The 21,736-nt window shown below is 43.0% G+C and overlaps 2 protein-coding genes across 4 annotated transcripts in view; both read right to left on the bottom strand.

Moving 5' to 3' along the window:
- ryr2b (ryanodine receptor 2b (cardiac)) overlaps nt 1-4,085 on the bottom strand; it is a 51,740-nt gene extending 47,655 nt beyond the window's left edge. For both annotated transcript variants that reach the window (XM_031578741.2, XM_031578742.2), the window contains exons 1-8: nt 3,913-4,085; nt 2,034-2,153; nt 1,694-1,798; nt 1,477-1,551; nt 1,256-1,334; nt 915-1,027; nt 702-825; nt 128-224 (exon numbers count right to left, since the gene is read on the bottom strand). In XM_031578741.2, coding sequence (XP_031434601.1) covers nt 128-224; nt 702-825; nt 915-1,027; nt 1,256-1,334; nt 1,477-1,551; nt 1,694-1,798; nt 2,034-2,153; nt 3,913-3,960 — 761 coding nt within the window. In that variant the 5' untranslated portion in view covers nt 3,961-4,085. The remainder of the gene's footprint in view (nt 1-127; nt 225-701; nt 826-914; nt 1,028-1,255; nt 1,335-1,476; nt 1,552-1,693; nt 1,799-2,033; nt 2,154-3,912) is intronic.
- A 1,228-nt stretch (nt 4,086-5,313) lies between these two features.
- Nucleotides 5,314-21,387, bottom strand: actn2b (actinin, alpha 2b). 2 transcript variants are annotated; one of them, XM_031578746.2, is made up of 21 exons: nt 21,052-21,387; nt 17,575-17,689; nt 17,059-17,178; nt 16,885-16,971; nt 16,373-16,460; nt 16,117-16,195; nt 13,861-13,942; nt 12,757-12,842; nt 12,507-12,599; nt 12,118-12,348; nt 11,757-11,904; nt 11,510-11,660; nt 10,149-10,257; nt 9,800-9,940; nt 9,457-9,639; nt 9,162-9,296; nt 8,722-8,901; nt 8,410-8,556; nt 7,240-7,305; nt 6,955-7,113; nt 5,314-6,858 (listed from the first exon to the last, which is right to left on the bottom strand). In XM_031578746.2, exons 1-21 carry the CDS (start codon nt 21,175-21,177, stop codon nt 6,700-6,702), a joined length of 2,685 nt encoding a protein of 894 aa, XP_031434606.1. In that variant the 5' UTR covers nt 21,178-21,387; the 3' UTR covers nt 5,314-6,699. The 2 variants fall into 2 exon arrangements, with proteins under 2 accessions (XP_031434606.1, XP_031434607.1); XM_031578747.2 differs by lacking the exons at nt 5,314-6,858; nt 6,955-7,113; nt 7,240-7,305 and adding an exon at nt 7,637-7,800.
- Between the last annotated feature and the right edge of the window lie 349 nt (nt 21,388-21,736).

The following is a 21,736-nucleotide window of genomic DNA, read 5'->3' as shown; positions in this document are numbered from 1 at the left end:
GAGAGAGAGAGAGAGAGAGAGAGAGAGAGCACAGAAAAGAATAGGAGGGTTCTTAGATTAGTATGATGATCATATCACACACAAAGAGGCTGTGAGTTTAGATTGAGAGACGGGGATGTTAGCAGACCTCCGCTCTTCTTCTCCGTGGTCCACAGGTGGAACGGTCAGACATTCATCAGTGTGTCCGTGCAACAGGCGAAACGTGTCCCCTCCCTTCAGGAACCCTAAAGGAAGCACACATAACAAGTTCATCTAACTATTCAACCTCATTCAATAGAGATGAGAATCCTTGACAAAAAGCCATTTACCCATTGGGTCATTCCATGCCAAATGCCAAATAAAATTTGACCCCCTCAGTTTTTCTCCAAATTTACTCCAGATATGTGCACAGGCCACCTTTCAGAGCCCAACACTAAAAGTTAACAAAATATCCCAATGTGACCAGTCAAAATTTTGGACACACCTCATTAAATGTTTTGTCTTTATTTTGTATTATTTTCTACATTGTAGATATTACTGAAGACATCAAAATTATGAAAGAACACATATGGAATTATGTAGTAAACAAAAAGGTGTTAAACATAAGAATACGTTATATATTTGAGATTCTTCAAAGAAGCCACCTTTTGCTTTGATGACAGCTTTGCATACTCTTGGCATTCTCTCAGTCAGATTCATGAGGTCGTCACGGGGTCACTTACCTTGAGCCACTCCGCTCCCGGAGGAGACGGAGGCAACACTCCACAGAGTCTGCTGGAAGGCAGCATCCACCCTCAGACCCCCGCCCTCGTCCCCTGAACTATTACAGTTACTCAGGGACAAATGCTGGGGAGGAGATTCAAAAATGCCTAAATCAGTCAACATTTCCTGATCTGAACATTAACGGTCATCATTTCCTGATGGTTAATACTTACCAGGTATCGCTCTGAGGACACACTGACAAGTATTAAGTCATCCCCAACTCGAACTTTCTCTCCCTCGGATCTCTGCTTGGAGGCCGGTTCAACAGTCCACCAACACGCCTCGCCTGGACACAAGGGAAGAACACACCTCGTACTGGCCATCCACACTTCACTGTCTGTTTCTGCTATATGTCTAAGGCTATGGTTTGAAGAAATTAAGTGAGAAAGCAGCACTTCACATGACCTTATAAACTGATTATAAACCAATTTATATGCCATATGAGACATCATTAAATAGGAGTACTTATTTACTCAGAGAAAAATGGTATTGTCCCAACAAATGTATAGCATACCTATTATTTCCTCTTGCAACCCTACGTCAAATGCCAGCTTATCAGTGGAGGAGCAAGTTGTGGACAAACAGCATAGGTACTGCAGGGAAAAAAACCTATTAGTATTCATTCTTAACACGTTAGTAGAATGGCATCTCAGACTGTCAATCTGAGCCACTGTGCATCATTTCAAATGCCCTCCGATATGAGAACTCTCAAGAGACGGCTCCGAAATGCCTCACCATTCCACTGTAGGCATGACGCAGCAGCACCGCTTGGCCGTAGAGGAGAGTGCGGTGACTTCCCATCTCAACCGCCTTGGGACAAAAGTTAAATACATAAACACTGGCTCTCTCTCTCAGGGTATCATTTTCCAACAGAATGCATATGATTTGACATGTAAAAACAAGGATCTACAAACAGTTCACTGTGTTAATGATAGAAAAGTATGTCTCATACCCCTGTTTGCTGGTCGCACTGTTTGGCGAGCATTTCCTGCAGGGCACGAACTGACAGACACTGGGCCAGTACAAACACACAGATGGACAGGTCCACTGGAACATTCTGAAAAAAAAAACAATAACCTCAATCATTTTTCATGATGCAATTACCATCTGTTAATTTAATTACAGATACTTAGTCACGTCCACTGAACTTAGTGCTTTTAACTCTAAGTCTAAGTCGTAGATATGTACATATTTCACATGTAAATAATGAACATTTGGAAGATGTAGTGTTAGTGATAAGGGCCCTATTCTAGGGTAGAATGTGAATGTTAGTTTGCTGTTGAGAATCTCACTTTCGAGTTGGATGTGGTCTCCAGAAAGCAGAGCCTGCAGCCAAAGCCCTCAGCAGCCAGACAGAACTTCTGCTGCCTCTGCTGAGCGGCCAGGGAGCACCGCAACACAAGCTCATCATTCTGCACACAACAATGTGACACACAGACATAGAGGGAAGGAAAATAGAAATGAATAGAGGTATTCTATACCCAGAGATATTTCATTGTACTCTGCAGGACACGGTAACAAGGGCTGAATAGTTGTGTTAAAATGCAAATTTTACATAAGTTACATACAATTAGTTGTGTCTCTTAATAAGTCAATTCTATTCAAGAACAGCAAACAGAAGTAATACATACAGGGGACTGTTGCACAGTTTAAAGAAACCTCCCCTTGAAAACCACCAGGCGAGCTCCCGGAGACAGAGTTCCTTGACCCGGAGTGAAAATACTGGCAGTGCAACATTTAAAACCAATTATCCTGAACAATGCAGTCAGCTGTGACTCTGTTTTCAAACCATTTAAATGCTCCCTTTCCTTATGAGAGATAAAAATAAACAACGTCAAATAGTGTCACTATTAAACCAAATATCTACGCCCATATATGGAGTAAATCTGAGGTTATTTTAAGTCTGTCAGATAAAGATCAGTTAAGCAGTGTCATTAGATCGGTGACCTTTAAAATCACACAGTGCACTCTCTGTCTCTCCCTCTCACACACACACATTCACACCCTATCTATCTCACTCTCTCTCTCTCTCACACACATACACACACACACTCAAGGGTAGTTGGTTTTGGCAGTCAGTGTACTTATATGTAGCCTACAGTGCTGAGGCTTGACAGAAATCTCAGTTTATACCTCATTTGGAACTCTGACAGACGTGCACTTTAGAGGTGATGTTGACATGAATCACCTCTACTGTCATTCATGCAGCACACATAGGCTATCTATCTGTCTGCCTTATCTTGGCGGAAACCCCAACCCAGCATAAACTGTCCTTCATCACTTCCTACACTTAGCTATGCTCTGGCGTAGCCTACTGTAACAAATATATAGCAAAACACTGACAAAAGACTTAAATGAATCACATTTCCAAAGTTTTGGTCTATTCAATGGAAGTATCCCCCTGCACGTGACTGATCCACTGTGTTCTCCCTCCCTGTGACTGACCCTAAACTAAACATCAGGCAACACCCCATGTTGCCCAGGCCCTTATCTCAAAGCTGGAGATACAGAGCTGACAGCCAACAGCACTAACAGAGCAAGAATGGCAGGCAACAGTCTTCCCAGTGCTGATAACGATTGTTAAAATAGAAACCAGCTGGTGCTGGATGGACCCTTGGCCTAATGACACATTTAATTACATAAAAATTACATTTAAAACTCACAGTAATAACTGATGGAATAACGCATTAAACAAGAGAATTGTAGAGTCGTTAGCGTTCATTCTTTCGTTAATGAGGTTATGTGAAATACATCTTCATCCTTCATCATTACATTCATTCATTTCATTAAATAAGCTCTGCAGAAGAGTACACCGGTGTAATGTTTATTTAGCAATTATTTATGCTTATTCATTCTATCAAGACAAGTAGATTGGGCCTACATGTAACAAAGTCGAACGCTGTCTGTAACTGCAAGTTTTTCAGACAGCAAATTTGAAATTGTGGTTAGATTATTTTACACGACTTGGTCGTTTAAGCTGTGTAAATGGTGTTAGATGAGTTTTGTTCCATTTTAACGTTACTGAATTAACCTTCCTTCATCTGAGACATTTTGTTAATTTAGCCTATGCAGCCAAGTCACTGAATACATAGCATAAACTTTAAAAAAAAAAAAATGGCTTCAGAGTTTGCTTAAACTGCCTGGTTTCTATCCATCGCGTTTGCAACTCACCGTTCGTAGAAACTGAATTTCATCCTCTACCTCTCCCGGCTCGGTCATGTTGAGATGCTTCGCCTTGCTAGAGCGAACAGGTAATAGTTGTTTTGAACTGGCGGCAGGTGCAGGCAACTTGTGCGCATGTGGGCATCAGCCACAGTAGGCTATGGTATGCTGCGCCACTCTTCGGTCAAAGCAAGTACTGAATGTGGTGAAGTTAGAAGATGTCCCATGTGACGCCTGCATTTCAGGGCTGGAAACCCCAAAATGTCTGGGTCACGTATCCCTTCCTATAGTCTATCTAACTAACAAATGTGAATTCAACAAGGTGTTAATTTTAGAGCAACTGAATGCTAAACTGTAAATGCTAAACTATTACCGTTCTAGAAGAAAAGCTATTTTTCACTTTCTGGCTGGCCTGGGCATATCCTGCAAAATCTATTTTCTTACTTCGACTCAACCGGGCCTTCAGGATTGAGGAAACAAACCTGCAGACCAGTTTACCAATTGGTTTATGTCAACTAGAAATCCTGCTTTAGTTCTTGGAGCAGAGTGCGGATCAGCTTTAATCTACTAAATTAGAGTGAATCTCTTTCAGTCCAGCCAGATAACCCCACTGTCCTCAGAAGAATAGAGCCTTTACTTATTGTGTGTAGTCGATCACGGCTGTCCGTACATAGCTGTTAAATTCGTCTTGAAATTTGGTATCTCAGATTATTCTCCATCTCCATGAATACAGAGAGTAGGCTATTGCAGACCGCACACATCGTTGGATTTTAAATCTCCGATTCGTGGTTTAAAGCTTTCTTAAAATGTCTTCAGATGTATGATGATGAGAGAACAGCTATGTTTTTTTTTTTTTTCTCAGTGGCGTTCGCTGGATGCTAATAACATGTTTATGAGTCTTGGCTCATTTCTTGCCACGCATAGAGGTTCAGTTCCATTAACTGTCTTGATGTGAAGTCTTTTAAATCAGCAATAAGGTGTTCTGATCCAAAACTAGCAAGCTAAATACCTAAAAGGCATGCAAAAAACCTTGCAAACACCACCAACAGCCCAGCTGACACTGATAGAAGCTTGCCAACACTAACTAGTCTTTTGGCAGTAGCCGGCAATGTCATGCTATGAAAGCTTTTTTCCATTTTTGCAAGGTAGTCTGGACAGGAACACAGAACTACATAGGGCATATCCTGTATAGCTAGTGGGAAAGACACAGGTGTTTATCTGTCCTTCACAGGACCATATGCTATCAAAATTAATTTGAGGATGGTACCAAAACTAGTTGCCTATAAAACCATACCTCAAAAAGTGTCAAATTGTTGCATAGTGTTACTTTAAGTAACCTTATGGTTATGGTTATGACATTATGGCCGTGTAGTCAAATGATTTGATTTCCAGTAAGAAAAAGTCATAGCATAAGGGCTTGTAACAACTTTATTGGATAAAAGGCGATAGGAAGGAAATGGTACAGATGTCTGTTATGATGGTCTCGTGATGGCATTACTCTTGCTAATAGATAGGGTGGGGTGACAAATGTGCAGTTTGCAGAGTGAACTACGCAGGAGGCATTTCCTAAAACTCTTATCTTTAAATACATTTCCTTTCAAATGTATGTTGTTTTTTTAACAGCTGCTTTATGCAATATGGTAACATTTAAATGGCACAGGATATCCATAGCAGCTTCATAATTACACATAAAATAAAACCAAATAGTTCAGAGCAGGTCTTGATTTTTTTTTTTAAAGCACCGTCATTGTCTAGTTTTACAGAAATGTCTTCTGAAGGCAAAACAAAACAATTTGTCTTCCTAAATTGTTGTAAAACAAACTTACCGCCGAAACATACGGTTCAGCTAACCAGTGCCAGAAAGCAAGATTCCAATGCTACTGAATTAGCCCAAACATGAAGAATAATTTGGTATTCATTCTCAGGTTTAGAGTTGGCACAGGAGTGTTGTGTAGAACAGTGAATATGTTGCATAATTGATCTTTGACATGAAGCTGTGTACAAGAAGCCAAATGTGTGCAAATAAGTAAAGACTGTATGCATTTAATATATTATGGACACTCTGGAGAGGCTAGCGGATCCGCCACAATGGGTTACAGACCATTTACATTAGGAAATATGTGTTTGAGTTCTGTGAAATTCTGTTCTATATATTTCTGCTGTCCTAAAAGGCAGATCCAATACAGAACTGGGAGGCATTTTGCATCATAACACGTAACCCCCTGGTGTATACTGTCAAATTGTCAAACGCTTTTCAGAACACAAAATGATCTAGCAACTCATTACATTTAAACTGAGGTGCATGCAAGACTTCCACATTCTGAGATACATTCATTTAAATGCATGTTCTGCAAAAGATCTAAGATTATATCAGAGGCACTGGGTGGTGATTTGTGAAAATGAATCTTTGTTTGTAGCTGTATGAGTTCAAAGAGCATAATCTACTACTCTGTATGCATAGATCAGTACTATCAAGGTGTGTCCTCCAGAGTAATGTAATATTTAAAAAAAACATAGCTATTACTCTACTGAGATGTAAAGATGATTATGTTTCATAGGCCTAGGGAAATGAGATTAACCTGGGAACTGCACACAAATGATATGCATAACTTCAATCCTTAGTAATAACACAGTGGATAATAATGACAATTAAAGTAAAGTATTCATGAACCTAGGTGCATCTGCTATTTCAGATAACTTAGTCAAATGCTGACAGGCCTCTAAAGGGTAGAGGAGCATTTATGGAGGTGGAAAGGGCTGATAGGGACAGGGTGAAGGAGTTAAAGGTGCCAGAGGTTAAAGGTCACTCTCTCCGTAGAGGGCAGTGGAGAAGGCAGTGTAGTCGAGGGCACCGGGGACCCCACCCGACCCCCCAAAGGGGGGCATCCTCATGATGCAGTACTCGGCCTGGTCAGGGGGCAACTCCCTCCGCAGCTCATCCAGCAGGATGTAAGGCTGTATGGGGGCCGAAATAGAAGGTAAGTGTATACTTTCTGCCTAATGAAAAAACAGTAAATGTAGATGTAAATGTAAACGTATTTTAGACCACACCTTGTCAGCAGCCAGGATCCTGAAGGACGCCACAACCTGCTCCGCTGTATCAGTATCAGCCGTCTCTCTGGTCATGAAATCAATGAAGGACTGGAAGGACACCAGCCCCAAGGCATTGGGGTCAACCAGCATCATGATCCGAGCAAACTCCACCTCACCCTGGACAGATTTCAAAGACGCAAGGTAGGGAAAAGATGGAGGAGATTAGTGTTAAGATTTACTTATAGCAGTGATTCAGTACTACTTAAAGTAACAGCACACACTGTTTTACTGGTCTGATCCTACCAAATCATAGCCCATAGAGATCAAGCAGGCTCTAAAGTCATCAGTGTCCATGGCACCATTCTTCTTCTATAGGGGGGAGGGGCAGAGGATCAGGAGGGGAGTGGAATAGGGGAAGGAAACAGGAAACAGGGGTGGAGATAAGATGTCCAGTGGGAGAGGAAGCCAGGTGGAGGAGGAAGCAGCACCTAACACATACACAGGACGCACATACACACAGACACAGGACGCACATACACACATACACAGGACGCACATACACACATACACAGGACGCACATACACACAGACACAGGACGCACATACACACATACACAGGACGCACATACACACATACACAGGACGCACATACACACAGACACAGACACAAAAAAGAGGAAAGACACACTTTAGCAGGTTTTTCTTGGAGGTCTACACTCCAGCACTAAACAGCACCAACACACAGGGGTTGACACAGATTAGGCTGGGCTCAGTAGTGGCGAGTACCTGTTTCTCATTTCCCACATGGCCCAGGCTGATGAGACAGGCTTTAAACTCGTCAGGACGCAGTCTACCTCGGTCCTTCTGAGGCCAAGTGACACATGTACACACATTTGATGAGCAGATAATTGAATGCACTTAATTACCAACTAGAGAAAGCACCAAGAGGGAGTGCAGATGTGCCTCTAACACATCTACGGCTGCAAATAGCCTAGTTGATAAACGTATAATATTTTCTCAGCTAAAAACAAATGCATTAAATAAACACAATTTATGGACTATCATTGTGACTCCAAATCTAAAGCAGACATTTTTAAGGTCAATTTTTTTATTTAATGAATTACCATTCTGTCCTTGTATGGCTTCTGGTGGCATGAACAAAAATGAGAGTAATATATCATGCATTACATGCAGTTACATCAGAATTGGTTAAGGTTTCAACACTGTTCTCAGTCTAGTACAAAGGAAATAAAGCTGCTTTTTGGTAAAGGACCCAACTGAGTGGTGTGCAGATCTGAGACCTGGGCCATGAACACTGAGTGGTGTGCAGGTCTGAGACCTGGGCCATGAACACTGAGTGGTGTGCAGGTCTGAGACCTGGGCCATGAACACTGAGTGGTGTGCAGGTCTGAGACCTGGGCCATGAACACTGAGTGGTGTGCAGGTCTGAGACCTGGGCCATGAACACTGTACCCGGTCAAAGTGGTTGAAGGAGGAGCGGAACTCATGCATCTGTTCTTGGCTGATGCCCTTGGCGTCTCGGGTCAGGATCTGAGTCTCGATCTCGTTGATGGTGCGAGCGACGGTAGTGAGGAGCAGCTCCCAGCCCACCCGAATGTGCTGTGGTTACCAAGGAGACAAAGAGAAAAACATTCAGGTAATTGACTTGGAGCTGCAAACATTAACCTCCTGCAATCATACGTTTCCTTTAGTGTGTCTGTAACTGTGACACTGCACAAGGGTGCGTACTTTTAAGGATTTACATTGTTTCTGTTCACAGTGTACCTCCATTGTATAGTTGGTGTGCTTGTTGTCAAAGATCAGGGACTCTTGGATGAGTTGGTGGTCTCCCTCCAGCTTGTCGACGTTGGGTTTGTATGTGACGATGACATGCTCTATCTGCTTTAGCTGGGTCATCTGGTCCTCCAGAGTGCCGACCATCTCCAGTGCACAGCGGCCAATTTCCTGAATGACATCACAGAAATATACCAAAGTTATGGCCTCCTGGTCCTCACTGGCAACTCTTTACATAATGAGTGCATGAACATGGCCATGGTCATACACAGCTAATGTTATTTTCTATTAGGCAGTGACAGAAGATGCTTGACATTGCAGTGAGAGTAATATTACAGTTGTATTACAAATGACAGTTGGTTGTCTTTGTTTTACACTTTACTACATTACTGTGAGATATAGAACAGTTTAGGAGTTTAAAAGTTTTAGACCTCCATCCGGGTTTGGATCCAGGGTCCAATCAGGTTAGCCTGGGCGGCAAACTGCCGTCTCAGCCTCTCGTTGGCATGCTGCCTGGCCAGCTCCTCCTGAAGAGACCCGTCTCTCTGAGGAACAAGCTTCTTAACCTACACCAGCGCACATACACACACACACACACACACACACACACACACACACACACACACACACACACAAGTGTCATTCTCCATTCATCTGTACACCTCTGTCATTGAGGTAAAGTAATGTTGGTGCCAGAGGCAAGCTGTCTTCGAGGGAGTCCCTGACCTTGTCCCACTTGGCCATGAGCTCCTCCGTGGTGATGGAGCTGTACGGGTTGGTGAGGTTGGCACGCACGCTGTAGCTCTGGCAGATTTTATGCACTTCGTTTTGGATGCCCAGGATGGCCTGCCTCTCTCCATCTGCCTCAGGTAGAGTAGCTTTAAACTGCTCATGGGCAGCAATCAGGGTCTGTCACAGGTGAGGAGGAGAGGAGAGAAGGTTGAGAAAGGAGATAATACATAGTCACGCAAGTAGTAATTATGTCTGTTATATTTGTGTATCAGTGTGTGTATGTGTATATGTGTGTGTGTGTATGTGTATGTATATATATGTGTGTGTGTGTGGTCACCTGGACTTCTTCGATGGTATGCACAATAAACATGTCCTGCAGGTCCTCCATGGCTCCCTCCATCCAGTTGTTAAATGGAGCTGATCTCTTAGCATACTCCAGAAACAGCTGGTCCACTGTCTCCAGCAGCTTCTCTGTCCTCTGGACCCCAGCAGAGCACCACAACAATGAGGTGGATATCAGTTGGATACAATTATTAGCAACCTCTCTCTCCTTTTATCCTTCTCTCTCTCTCTTTCACTCTTAATAAACAAACACACATGGAGACACATATGCACACACACAAACACACAAAGACAAACATACACACACACACACACACACACACACAAGTTCGTTCTCCTCTCACCTCTAGGGCCTCCCGCCTCTTCTGGGTGAGAGTGCCCAGCTGGTCCCATAAATCACAGATGCTCTGACACCTCTGATTGACAGCAGCAACATCATGGTAATCCAGCTCACTAAAGAGATAGACCAATCAGACGTGAGCAACATCATGGTAATCCAGCTCACTAAAGAGATAGACCAATCAGACGTGAGCAACATCATGGTAATCCAGCTCACTAAAGAGATAGACCAATCAGACGTTAGGCTCATTATTATACACCACTGCATGCCCCTGTCGCTCATCATTGAGTAAAATCATTAGAAGGGGAATCAGAACTCGCTGATTGCCTGTTTATCTCATTTGGGTTTGAAAAAAAAACTACTTAGCATTCTTCCTCTTCAAAAGCTGATACTCTCGCACTTAATTAGGAAGTGCAGCCACGGACAAACTGGATGATAAGTGAGGATTTGTCCTCTTCAGAACTGACACGCATTATGCCTGACATCTGCAGATGGAAAAGGAGTCTGAGCACCACGAATGGGCTAGATGGGTTTTATTGAATATCACTGCGTAGAAAAGTGCCAGTATTTTAACAATAGATCATGTGTGAGCTAGAGGTTTTGCAATTTATCACTTGGCGGCAAAGAGCACTGTTGTAACATACCGTACATTTAAATCATAGCAAGTGACATTTATTACCAGCATTCGTGGAAAATGTTGACACAATACGTAGGATATACTGGTTGTGACACTCAAAAACACCCATCCACACGTAGGGCCGTGTAAAAAGCAACACAACCCCCAGGCCTCTGAAGTGATAAAAGAGGCATTGGAGGAATGTCAGGAATTGTGTCTGTTGGGCCTGTACTGTATGTGAGGGGAGGAGGGGAGAGGTCAGATGGCACAGGCCTGAAGGGCAGAGCACTGATAACAAGAGCGTCTGGCTCGGGGGAGACACTCGCTAAGGTCTAATTATGGCAGCAGAGGAGTCCATCACATGACGAAGAGCAGGCCTCTCTTAAGCGAGAAACTTCACATTTGGCTATTATACGACCACATGCTTCGTGTGTTAATGGAGAACACGGAACAGATGCTTTATGAGCGAAGCCGCCAGCTTCTGAGAAATGAAAGCGGGGGATCTGGAGCGAATTATGAAAGTTCATAGGGCCATATCACAATTCTCATGGCCTCTTCGCCTGGTGTGCATACTGTTATGAACACACAATAGGCAATTCAATGGCTCCAACATCACGTTCTCTCAGGTTGTACCCTCTAGTTCTTATGGTGAATAGTGTGCCAGATGGAAAGGAGTCTAAGTCAGACACTCCTGAGACATTGCAAATGTTTTGAGAAAGGGGCAAAGGGAGTTATGGGTAGTGTAGTACTTCAGCTCCTGTGCGATGGCAGCGATCTGCTCCACTCTGTCCTGATGGGCTGCCAGGTCACTCTCAAATGCCTCATGTTTCCGTAGCATCGCCCTCAGCTCAGTCAGAGTAGCCGATTCATAATCCTTACTGGTCAGAATCTCCTCTTTACCTACATTACACACAGACACACACACAGAGACATGAATGATAAATTGAAGCCCGAAAGCATATTCATAACAGAGCTGGGGTAGGTATATACACTCACCACTGGCCCAGGTCTCATGTGTGGTGGCCTTTTGGCGGAATTTCTCAGCCAGGTGGTCCAGACGTTCCAGGCGACGGATCTCAGTCAGCAGCCACTCCTCATATCCCTTCTCTGCCCCTTCCAGGCCCTGCCAAGCACTGGCAATATCCTACAGATAGACACACACACACACACGCACACGCACACACACACACACACACACACACACACACACACACAGGACTTTTTTATTAATATCTTTGTGCACTTTGTTGGACTTTTATGTCTCTGCATTCTAACGGTACCCGTAATACTGTAACGAAATTGTGAAAACATGTCTGTGTTTGGTTCATTTAGTGGCCCTCTCCAGAGACCGACTCACCGACACCATCTTGCCCTCGGAAGGCATGAATGCGGGGCGGTTGCTGATGCGCAGCTTGGTCTGCAGCGTGTTGAAGTTGATCTCCAGCTGGCACTTCTCCTGCACTTTGGGGGGCTTGTGGAGCCTGCGGTAGTCCCTGAAGTCCTCCAGCTTCCTCTGCATCTCGGCCATGGTCTTCTCAGGCGCGCGGTTCTCCAGCCACGGCGTGGTGCGCCGGATCCACTCCAGCAGCTGCCACAAAGACAGGAAACATGGAGACCATTTCAGATGTTTATATTATTATACTATATATTTAAGATTAAGTATTTAATGTTATTCAAGTATGATTATACAGTATAACCAATTATACAAACTTTTGCATCGTTACTAAATTGACTATTCAAACTGACCTCACTGGCCAGTCTCTCATATTCCTCCATTAACTTCTCATTCTCCTGATTGACACCCAGAACTTTGCAGATCCTGTTAGCAGCCGTCTCAGCCTGGGGAGCAAGGAGAAAACACTGACGTGTCAGCAGATGGCGGGGGTGACCAATCCAAATAACTTAAATGTAATACATTTCTAGTCCAAGTATCAAAATGAGCCAGTCATAGCTAATATAGTATATTACTTTTAAAACAGTTAACAACTCTGTATACCTGCTCAGCACCAGCAAAGGCATGGTAGAAGCAGGATACATAGGTCATAATAGCTCTCTCATCAGGCTTAGGGGTGTTCACAATGTCTAGGGAAGGAAGAGAAGAGGAAAGAAGGAATATTTGAGGAAGGGGATGAAGCAAGAACTAATGCACAAGAAAGGACACAGTAGCCACCAGGGGGTGCTAAAGAGGAAGAGATTGGAAATTGGAATGAACCAGCAGTAGGACTGCAGGGAGGCTGCTAATACAGACTGTATTGAGAAATTTCAAGTCAGACATGGTAAAGGATTAAGGTACCTATATAATAGCCAATAATGTATATATAATAATAATATATAACCTATATATCCAATAATAATCCTTATCGTGGCACAATCCATATATAGTAGATAACAACAACTGTCATTATATTCAATGCCACTGACTATCAATATCTTATATCTTTTAGATTAATAAACTTGTTTTAACCATTATGTTTCATCCTGGTAAGAAACAATCATTTTAAGTCAATGTAATATTTCAGATTTTCAGATGCACTAAGTGAAAAGAGGATGGGCTCCACTAAACATCCTTTCAACATATTCTCCAACTAGAACTCAATCTATTTATAAATAATCAGTGTAGTTTGGGGGAGAGGTAAAAGGTTGAGGATAACTAATCCTAAAAGGTCGAAGGTCAGGTCACTGAAAACTTCCACTAACACATCTGGCAGCTAGACTGTCCCTCACAACACCAAGGGATCAATCGTACCTTCTGAGCCCCTGCAAACGTGTGATAGTAACTGGAAATATAGGTCATGACTGTCCTCTCATCTGGTCGGGCAGAGCTCACTAAGTCTGAGAGGCAAGAGCAGGCGCATCCGTTTAAAGTCAGACGCACTTTTTTTATTCAATGAGTTATAAAAGCAAACCTATGGGGGATAAACTTCATTACCAAAGCAATCCACTCCAAGAGATAACAATGAATATGTTCCCGTCATAATTCCCAGTTATTGCAATATGGTAATGAGCTATAATCTGATTAAAGGGAAAATGAAATGCTTTTGTGTGTAGGTCTTTTGAATGTAAATGAAGTTAATATGGAAAGAGCATCTGATGCTATTACCCTCTGCGTCCAGCATTTTGGGGATGTCCAGGTGTTTCTCTGCGATGTCGAAGGCGAGGTTCAGGTTTCCCATAGGGTCATCCTGAACACAGAATTGAGAGTCAGATGAGAGTGACACAACGGAATAAAACTGAAACTAAAATAGATGCACAATCATGCAGGTTTCACAGGAGGCACACTGTGATGTGCAGGATCTATTAGTAGAGTGAACTACAAATGGGGAAATTGGGCAGATGGGATATCTCCAAAGCCATAGGTTATAGGAAAAAGGTTAACCATAGGTGACCATATAAAAATCTTACATATACCCCTCAAAACCATCCTCTTCAAACATCACATAAAACTGTGACACTGAGAGTACAATACTCCACTTTGCAAAGACCACATGACTGTGGAATAGTCCGACAGTCTGACTGTGAATGAGTCAAAGTATTGTGTGGTCAGATTAAGTGGAGCTTTAAGATGTGGTCTAGAATAGGTCACTAGTGAGGCTGAAAGCACTTTTGGACAGACAGGACATAGCTGCCCCAGACGGGGAGCAGAGCTCCAGTGCTCTCCTATGAGTCAGGGTCTTTAGAGGGGCACAGAGATCATGCAGTTGGTATTCTCCTGTGGCTGCTCCACTGACGCCCGCAGCGAAAAGCCATCTTGCAGGACAATGGCAGCTGCGTAGGGATCCAGACGACCCAGGGGTGTAGTACGTGTGGTACTTAAACAGACTCTCCGCCCGGGCTAAAATGGCAGGATTACCGCGGGCAAGCTCACCTGGAGCCAAAGAGGACAGCTGAGAGCGATGCAACTAACCGACAATTTGTGTGTGTGAGTGTGTGTGTGTGTGTGTGTGTGTGTGAGAGAGAGAGAGAGGGAGAGAGAGAGAGAGAGAGAGAGGGAGAGAGGGAGGGAGAGAGAGAGAGAGAGAGGGAGAGAGAGAGAGAAAGGGAGAGAGGGAGGAAGGGGCAGACAGAGAGCATGCTGAACTGATTGACCTGGCATCACTAATTGAAAAGATCCTTTGCCATTACATACAGCAGGCCCTCCTTCTCCAAGCTCTAGTTATATACATGATGGTCTACAGTATGTGCATGTGTGTATATGTGTATGTGTGTATATGTGTGTGTCTGTAAATCTCCCATCATCCAAAGCTGTAAACCTTAGGAGTTTAGTGTTCGGCTGTTGGTGTGTGTGGTTGTGTTCAGTGCTTTGGCTGTTTTACTGTTAATTTATTATCAGAAATAACAACACTGAACAGGGATATAGGAACACAGGGAGAGGTATCTCCCAAAACAGCTAGAGTAATCCAGGCATTTCTTCAAAAATGTGTCATTCCCACAATCAATTCCAATAAATGCCATTGACTGCTTGGACATTGGGAATTCCCAATACCGTAGGACCACTTCTCTCCATGATGAAGGTGAAATGGACACAAGAAGGTCATCTTTTCGCAACGTTTGTGTATTTGAAGTTCTACTCCATTGGTGAAATATAAAAACCTAATGCTAAATGCTATCATACAACACCAGCACAACTATTGCTACATACAGCACATTTCACCAACACAGCTCATAAGTCTACTTACGTACCAGGGATCTATCTACATTAAGATTTCTCTACTACACAAAGCAACACTTCCTGCAAGTATTTGTTCAGGCCCAGTATTTTAAGCTTTTTATTTAAACTCACATTTGACCCATTCAGCGCCAGAGAAAATGTATTTATAAAATCAGTGGCCTGGAACAAATACCATTGGGAGATACTGTCACTGCATGTTAAGAACCAAAATGATCTAAAATACACCAATGACCTCACATACAACTACATTGGCCTTATGCTACCTTGAGGTTGTAAAAGTGGAGAAGATCTGGTCTGTGTCTGTGTATGAGCGCACAGAAGGCCAGGCCAGCTGACCCCAGAACAGCAAGGGTTACCAGGCAACAAGCAAACAATGTACGGAATAAAAGGGAAAGGGATCCCCAAAACAAAAAGGAAACACGTATTTTAGTAGGGCATTTCATGTCTAGGGGTGACTAAACACACTGTGTTGTTAATGCAGGGATCACACTGAAAACCCAGAGCCAGATTCACATAAAGCCTTCAGCTAGAGTTTTAAGCACATGCTAAATCGGCACCAATCATCAAGCTTGGTGATTCATTCCACAAGCCTTGAGACCGATTCTGCACATGATCAAAGCTTCCTGGCTAAAGGCTTCACCGTATCCAGCCCTTGTCTGGGGTTAATGTCTGGGCCACACTGTTGACCTTGTTGAGTTTGGAGTAATCGATGAGGTCAGGCCGATGCCTGTGGATCAGGGCACAGAATGCCAGCCCATCCTTCCAGCTTCACCGCCGGCAACAGAGACAGAGGAGCACGGTGACATTCACAGGTCAATTATTACATGGAATCAGAGCATGACCCCTACATTTATATGGAGGCGGTTTCATTTTTCACTCAGATCACCTCAGAATATTAAGAAAATATCTAAAAAAGGCTATTTAATCCTCAAAAGCAACTCACCTGACATGGAAGTTCTGGACATTGACATTCCTGTAGGGGGCAGTCTTTCTTTGGCACCACAGAAGAAGCCCCTCCTTGGCAGAGGTTTCTGAAGAAGAAGAGAAGGCCAGCACAGCACACAATATTACACTGTGGGCCAGATGCATTCACACCTCAAAGAGTCTACCTTCTCTTTGACTGAGCTTTGATGCTGACACATTGGCACACACAGTATACACATTAAACGTATTGTTAAATGAATATCTCATTGTATATTGGTCAAGTGTGGTATATTACGGTATAATGTGTCATACTCCAGTGTGTAAACTCTGCTGAAAGGGCCTGATGTCTCCTACTGCCAAAGGGATCATCTGACTTTGCCAGATTTATGATCCTTTCATACACACCTCTGTCTGTAATGTTAGTGTGCCTTTCATACACACCTCTGTGATGTTAGTGTGCCTTTCATACATGACTCTGTGATGTTAGTGTGCCTTTCACACATGACTCTGTGGTGTTAGTGTGCTGTTTACCTTCAACTGAGATGTCTTGAATGGCAAAGCGGAGGATGATGGTCCAAATCATTCCAAGAGTCATCTTAACATTCCCATCCGTGATTTCTGAATGAGTAAAGTATAAGATGTTGATATTTCATATCATGATGGGGCAGATGAGCTATCCCTTATATGTACAGTAAAACATTCTACCTTCTGCTCCAATAGAGACAAGCTTCACTCCTTTGCTGATGATGAAGTCTAAAGCTTTGTTTACATTGGCTATCTTGTGGAAACGCATCTTTCCTCGGTCTGGCTTGGGTAACCTTTCACCTGTAACACAAATTCTAAATATGAATCTATGGTGCAGTATCCCCCTCCCAAAAAAATGATGCAAATCAACAACACAACCACTTTTGGGGAAAAAACTAAAAAACACAGATTATTTAATTATTTAAAATATCATGCTGGCCATCCCTTTTGAAGATTACAGATATGAGATTGTTTCTTGCCGCTAATATGAAACATATTAATACAAAAATAATAAAACATTTGTTTTAATTTCCTCTGATTCGTGTCAGCTACTTCTCATGAATCTGAAACAATATGATTATTTACATTATGTGACCTAAGAATGTAATATGCTTAATAGGGTGGATGAATTCCAGCTGGTCTGTTGTCTACTTGTATTTTGGTTTCAGTGACTTAATTAAGATGAATCCTGAGTACCTGAGATGACCTCCAGCAGCAGCATGAGTTTCAGGCCATTCCTGAAATCTTCCTCAATGTTCTCAATCTGAGTGCCAGCCTTTCTCAGGTGGGAGTTACACCAGGCTGTAAAAGTCTGTGTGGGGAACACACACACACACACACACACACACACACACACACACACACACACACACACAAACACACACACACACACACACACACACACACACACACACACACACACACACACACACACACACACACACACACACACACACACAAACACACACACACACACACACACACACACACACACACTTCATTAGTCCAGTGTCAGGGACACCCAACCATACACATAATATAGCCTGCATGCCAGCTTCCCCTAGGCCCATAAATCAGCAGATTTACTTGAGGCATGCCCACACCCCCAGCAATGAGCATCTGTCCAAAGGAAAAGGCCACTCTTAGCCTCACAAAGGGCTTTAAGACAGGCACCGGTCCTGCATCAATCACATAGCACTCACACAGTACCAAAACCTCTATAAGCCCACCTGCGGTAACTCACATGTGCCACACTGACAGACCATTCATTGGGCTGAGGACGGTCACAAACACAATCTGGGAATCCTCCATTACTCACACATCAGAGCTGAACAGATCTACATTTGACCATGGTACATACACATATACATCCCTGATACGCTAAGGATCTGCTTCATATGTATCACTTTAGCCAGATCCGGTATACCTTCGCATTCTAGTGGTGCCGGGTGACCAGCGGTCACAAGAGGTCTACAGTAACCATGCCAACATGCGTGAGGTCAGGATGAAAGACCTGTGTCAATGGCTTAGAGTTCCAACTGCAAACAGAATGAAAAGATTGTGGATTTAACCTGTCTTCTTGACACGTATCCAAGTGTGCCTCTAAAACAACGATGACCAAAGACATGGAACCAAGAACTTGAGTGATTTGACATTTGACTTTAATCATTTCCATGTAAGCATCCATAAATCGCCTGCTCAATATTTCAGAGATAAGTTTATCTGGCTGATTCCCAGGCCACCTTATGACACTGCCTGAAATGACTTAGAGCAGGTCAGTCACACTGATAACACTATCTACACGTCTGCAGCCTACTCTCAAGCACTTCTCAATTGTACAGTAATGACAAGCAATGCATGGCGTCATCGTCTACTATATTCTCTGGGAAGAGCTATCATAAGGTTAATGAGAGCAATACACATGACACTTCAAGAACTACAATGAGATTCAAACTGCTTCCTTTCTCTTTTCCTCTCTCTCTTTTTCTTTCTCTCTCTCTCTCTCACACACACACACACACACACACACTCTCTCTCTATCTCTCTCTCTCTCATTCTGGGTAGTTATCAGTGCACACACATATATCTAAAGCAGACACCAGCACACATTCCTTCCACATTAGGGGCCTGAGACTAAACTTGATACAGAGAGGACTATCCCTCCTCAACCACATAACTTATGACACTAGTTGAATTCATACTACTTCTGATGTGAAATGAAACAATAGTTGTCCCTCACCTGACTACGACCAAAGATGTAAACATTGATGCATGTAAGTCTTGGGGTAAACTCAAAATGAAGTGAAGTGCATCCTAATGACATCCAGTACATTCTTCTTAACTTTATGATTTACAGCACGAGGTGATGTGAGCAGCATTTGAAGTAAACTACATAAAAGCTAAAATATGGTGCGCAGTGGATTCTGCTGGCTTGCATATGGTGACCATGTTATCTTGTTAGAGGAATAGATCGCCACAATGGTCTTTAAGAGCCTTAACTTATTAGACAGTGGCTGGGAGAGTCCACATATCATGCTGAAGACACACACACACACAAACACACACACACACACACACACACACACGAACACAGTACAGCCACACTACAGTGTTTAATAAGAATCAAATATTGATCATGAATAAATGTAATATTTGTGGTGAGTTAACATTTACACATATCATGCTAAAACATAACCTAAACCCTGACAGAGAGGTACTAAATATACTCATGAATCATACGGCCTCCCATGAATGGCCATTGCTCTGATTCGAGTGGAGGATGTCTGAGTACAAGTGAGTGTGTGTGTGTGTGTGTGTGTGTGTGTGTGTGTGTGTGTGTGTGTGTGTGTGTGTGTGTTTGTGTGTGTGTGTGTGTGTGTGAGTGAGTGACAATGGAAAGGTGCAGCAGCATGGCTCTGGTGCTTCTCTCTGAAAGCCCCTGTGAAATGTATCCCTCCGAAGAGAACACAGACCACACATGGAATGTAAAGCTGCTTGTGTGCTGCTGTCCGCTGTTGTGTCTACTGTGAGCTTTGGTTTTGACAATACAGTCATATTTCTATGTGGTTATGTTTGATTTGAGGTTCTGATGCCTGTCTATAAGTGGATGGAATTGCTTAATCTCTTTCTCTCACACACACACACACACACACACACACTATCCTATAGACACCTACAGTGTTCTTTTTTCTGTCTCTCCCTACCAACAGTGCTGCCACCTTTAATTTGTGTGTTGTGCGTTGATAAGAGGATTGATTTAGAGGGAAAGCTGATAGCTGTGGTGATCCCTCCTTAAGATGCCAAAGAAGCAACTGAGGGACTAAGCAATGCAAACAAATCCCACGTGGGGTTTTGAACTGCCATGAAGGCAGTACTTTGTTAAATTGAACACTTAAATGTAAATTCAATCCAACTTCAATTAATATAATTGAAGTTAAGGGAAGTAGCAGAACAGAACAACATTCTACACTGTTTTCGAAAAAAAGAAAGAAAGGGTGTTAAAAAAGGCTGTTAAAACGCTTGAGTGACATTCTATATCACTGTCGTCACAGGTGGGTCGACATTTACTGTGAGAGGCAATGATGTATAGGGTTAATCACCACATCTTCGTGCGGATTCTTTCAACAAAAGAATTCCGCACCAAGGACATCGGATTAACCCACTATAATGCCGTTTGGTCCAAGAGTTAAATTTAGCCAGTGCATCCATTCTAATCCCAAGGACGTCATCATCTGTTAGAAGCATCTGTTGACAGTCCGCATACCAGGCGTATCAGTGGAATGGCAGCAGTCTCAAGAGCCGCTCATTGAGCTATTGTTAGCTGGTACCCACCGCATCCATCCCTCAACAGAACAGTCCCGTCGACTGGAGCCAACACAGACCCCTGCATTAGTCCACTGACAACCAGGGGACAGAGCCGAGGTAAAATTAGCTGTTTGTGGAAAACCAACCACACTGACGTATAGTGATGGTTGTAAAATAATAAAAAAAAGTTACTCTTTTCATGTGATGCAGATCATAAAAGTGTATTATTTCTTTCGATACCTTTAACAATGGAAGGTCAGAAGTAACCAACGACTTTCGAGTAAGTGTAATACACCAACCAGAAGGATCGCAATGAACAAGTAGCCTCTTACAAACAAACAAAAATGATGTCTATGTAGTAGTTCTTACCTTCCGCTGTTGTTTTTCCCATGCCGGGTCTAATAGAAGGTCTCTATCCCATTCGTCTTCTTGTATCATGTAGTCATATTGGTCAAGTCCATTATCATACTGCATCGGGATCTCCAACTGGGTCATCTTGCTCTGAGCTTCAAAAACTTTTCCTCAGGTCGTGCTCTATGTGTACGTTTCTGATAGGAGCTAGATGTTTAGACTGCGTTTTCTCTTCTGTCCCTGTACTGCACTTTTTTCATTCACGTTCTGTCTTCCTCTCACGCTTGCCCTTGCTGCCCCGGACCTGATTGTCGTCTGGCTGCGGTCGCGTCTGTGTGGAAGTGCAGATATCAATTAGTACTGGTGGGTCACATGACAGGTAGGCTCCAGGGGACATGCTGAGCGGAAAAGCTTCGTTAACAAAGACAAAGGGTACCCAATGCATAATTTAATAAAATTGAAAACAGTTCCAAATACGGTTTAATACGTAAGAATAGCATTGTATACACATTTAAGGTAAACTTTTTGTTTGAGATGCCCATAACAAGTATGGGTTCCTGGACGTTACGTTCCTTAATCTCATTTAGTTATTTAGAAGTGTCACTGATAACCTCTTTCAAGTGGGTTTGGGACACAAGCGAATCATTGAGATGCTTCAGAAGCAAGATAATGAATGCCGAGGTTTATAGATTTACAGATAATA

The sequence above is a fragment of the Clupea harengus genome, chromosome 13, assembly GCF_900700415.2.
Source record: "Clupea harengus chromosome 13, Ch_v2.0.2, whole genome shotgun sequence".
In the NCBI taxonomy this organism is placed as follows: Eukaryota; Metazoa; Chordata; class Actinopteri; order Clupeiformes; family Clupeidae; genus Clupea; species Clupea harengus.
This window is presented reverse-complemented; position numbering and strand designations above follow the sequence as displayed.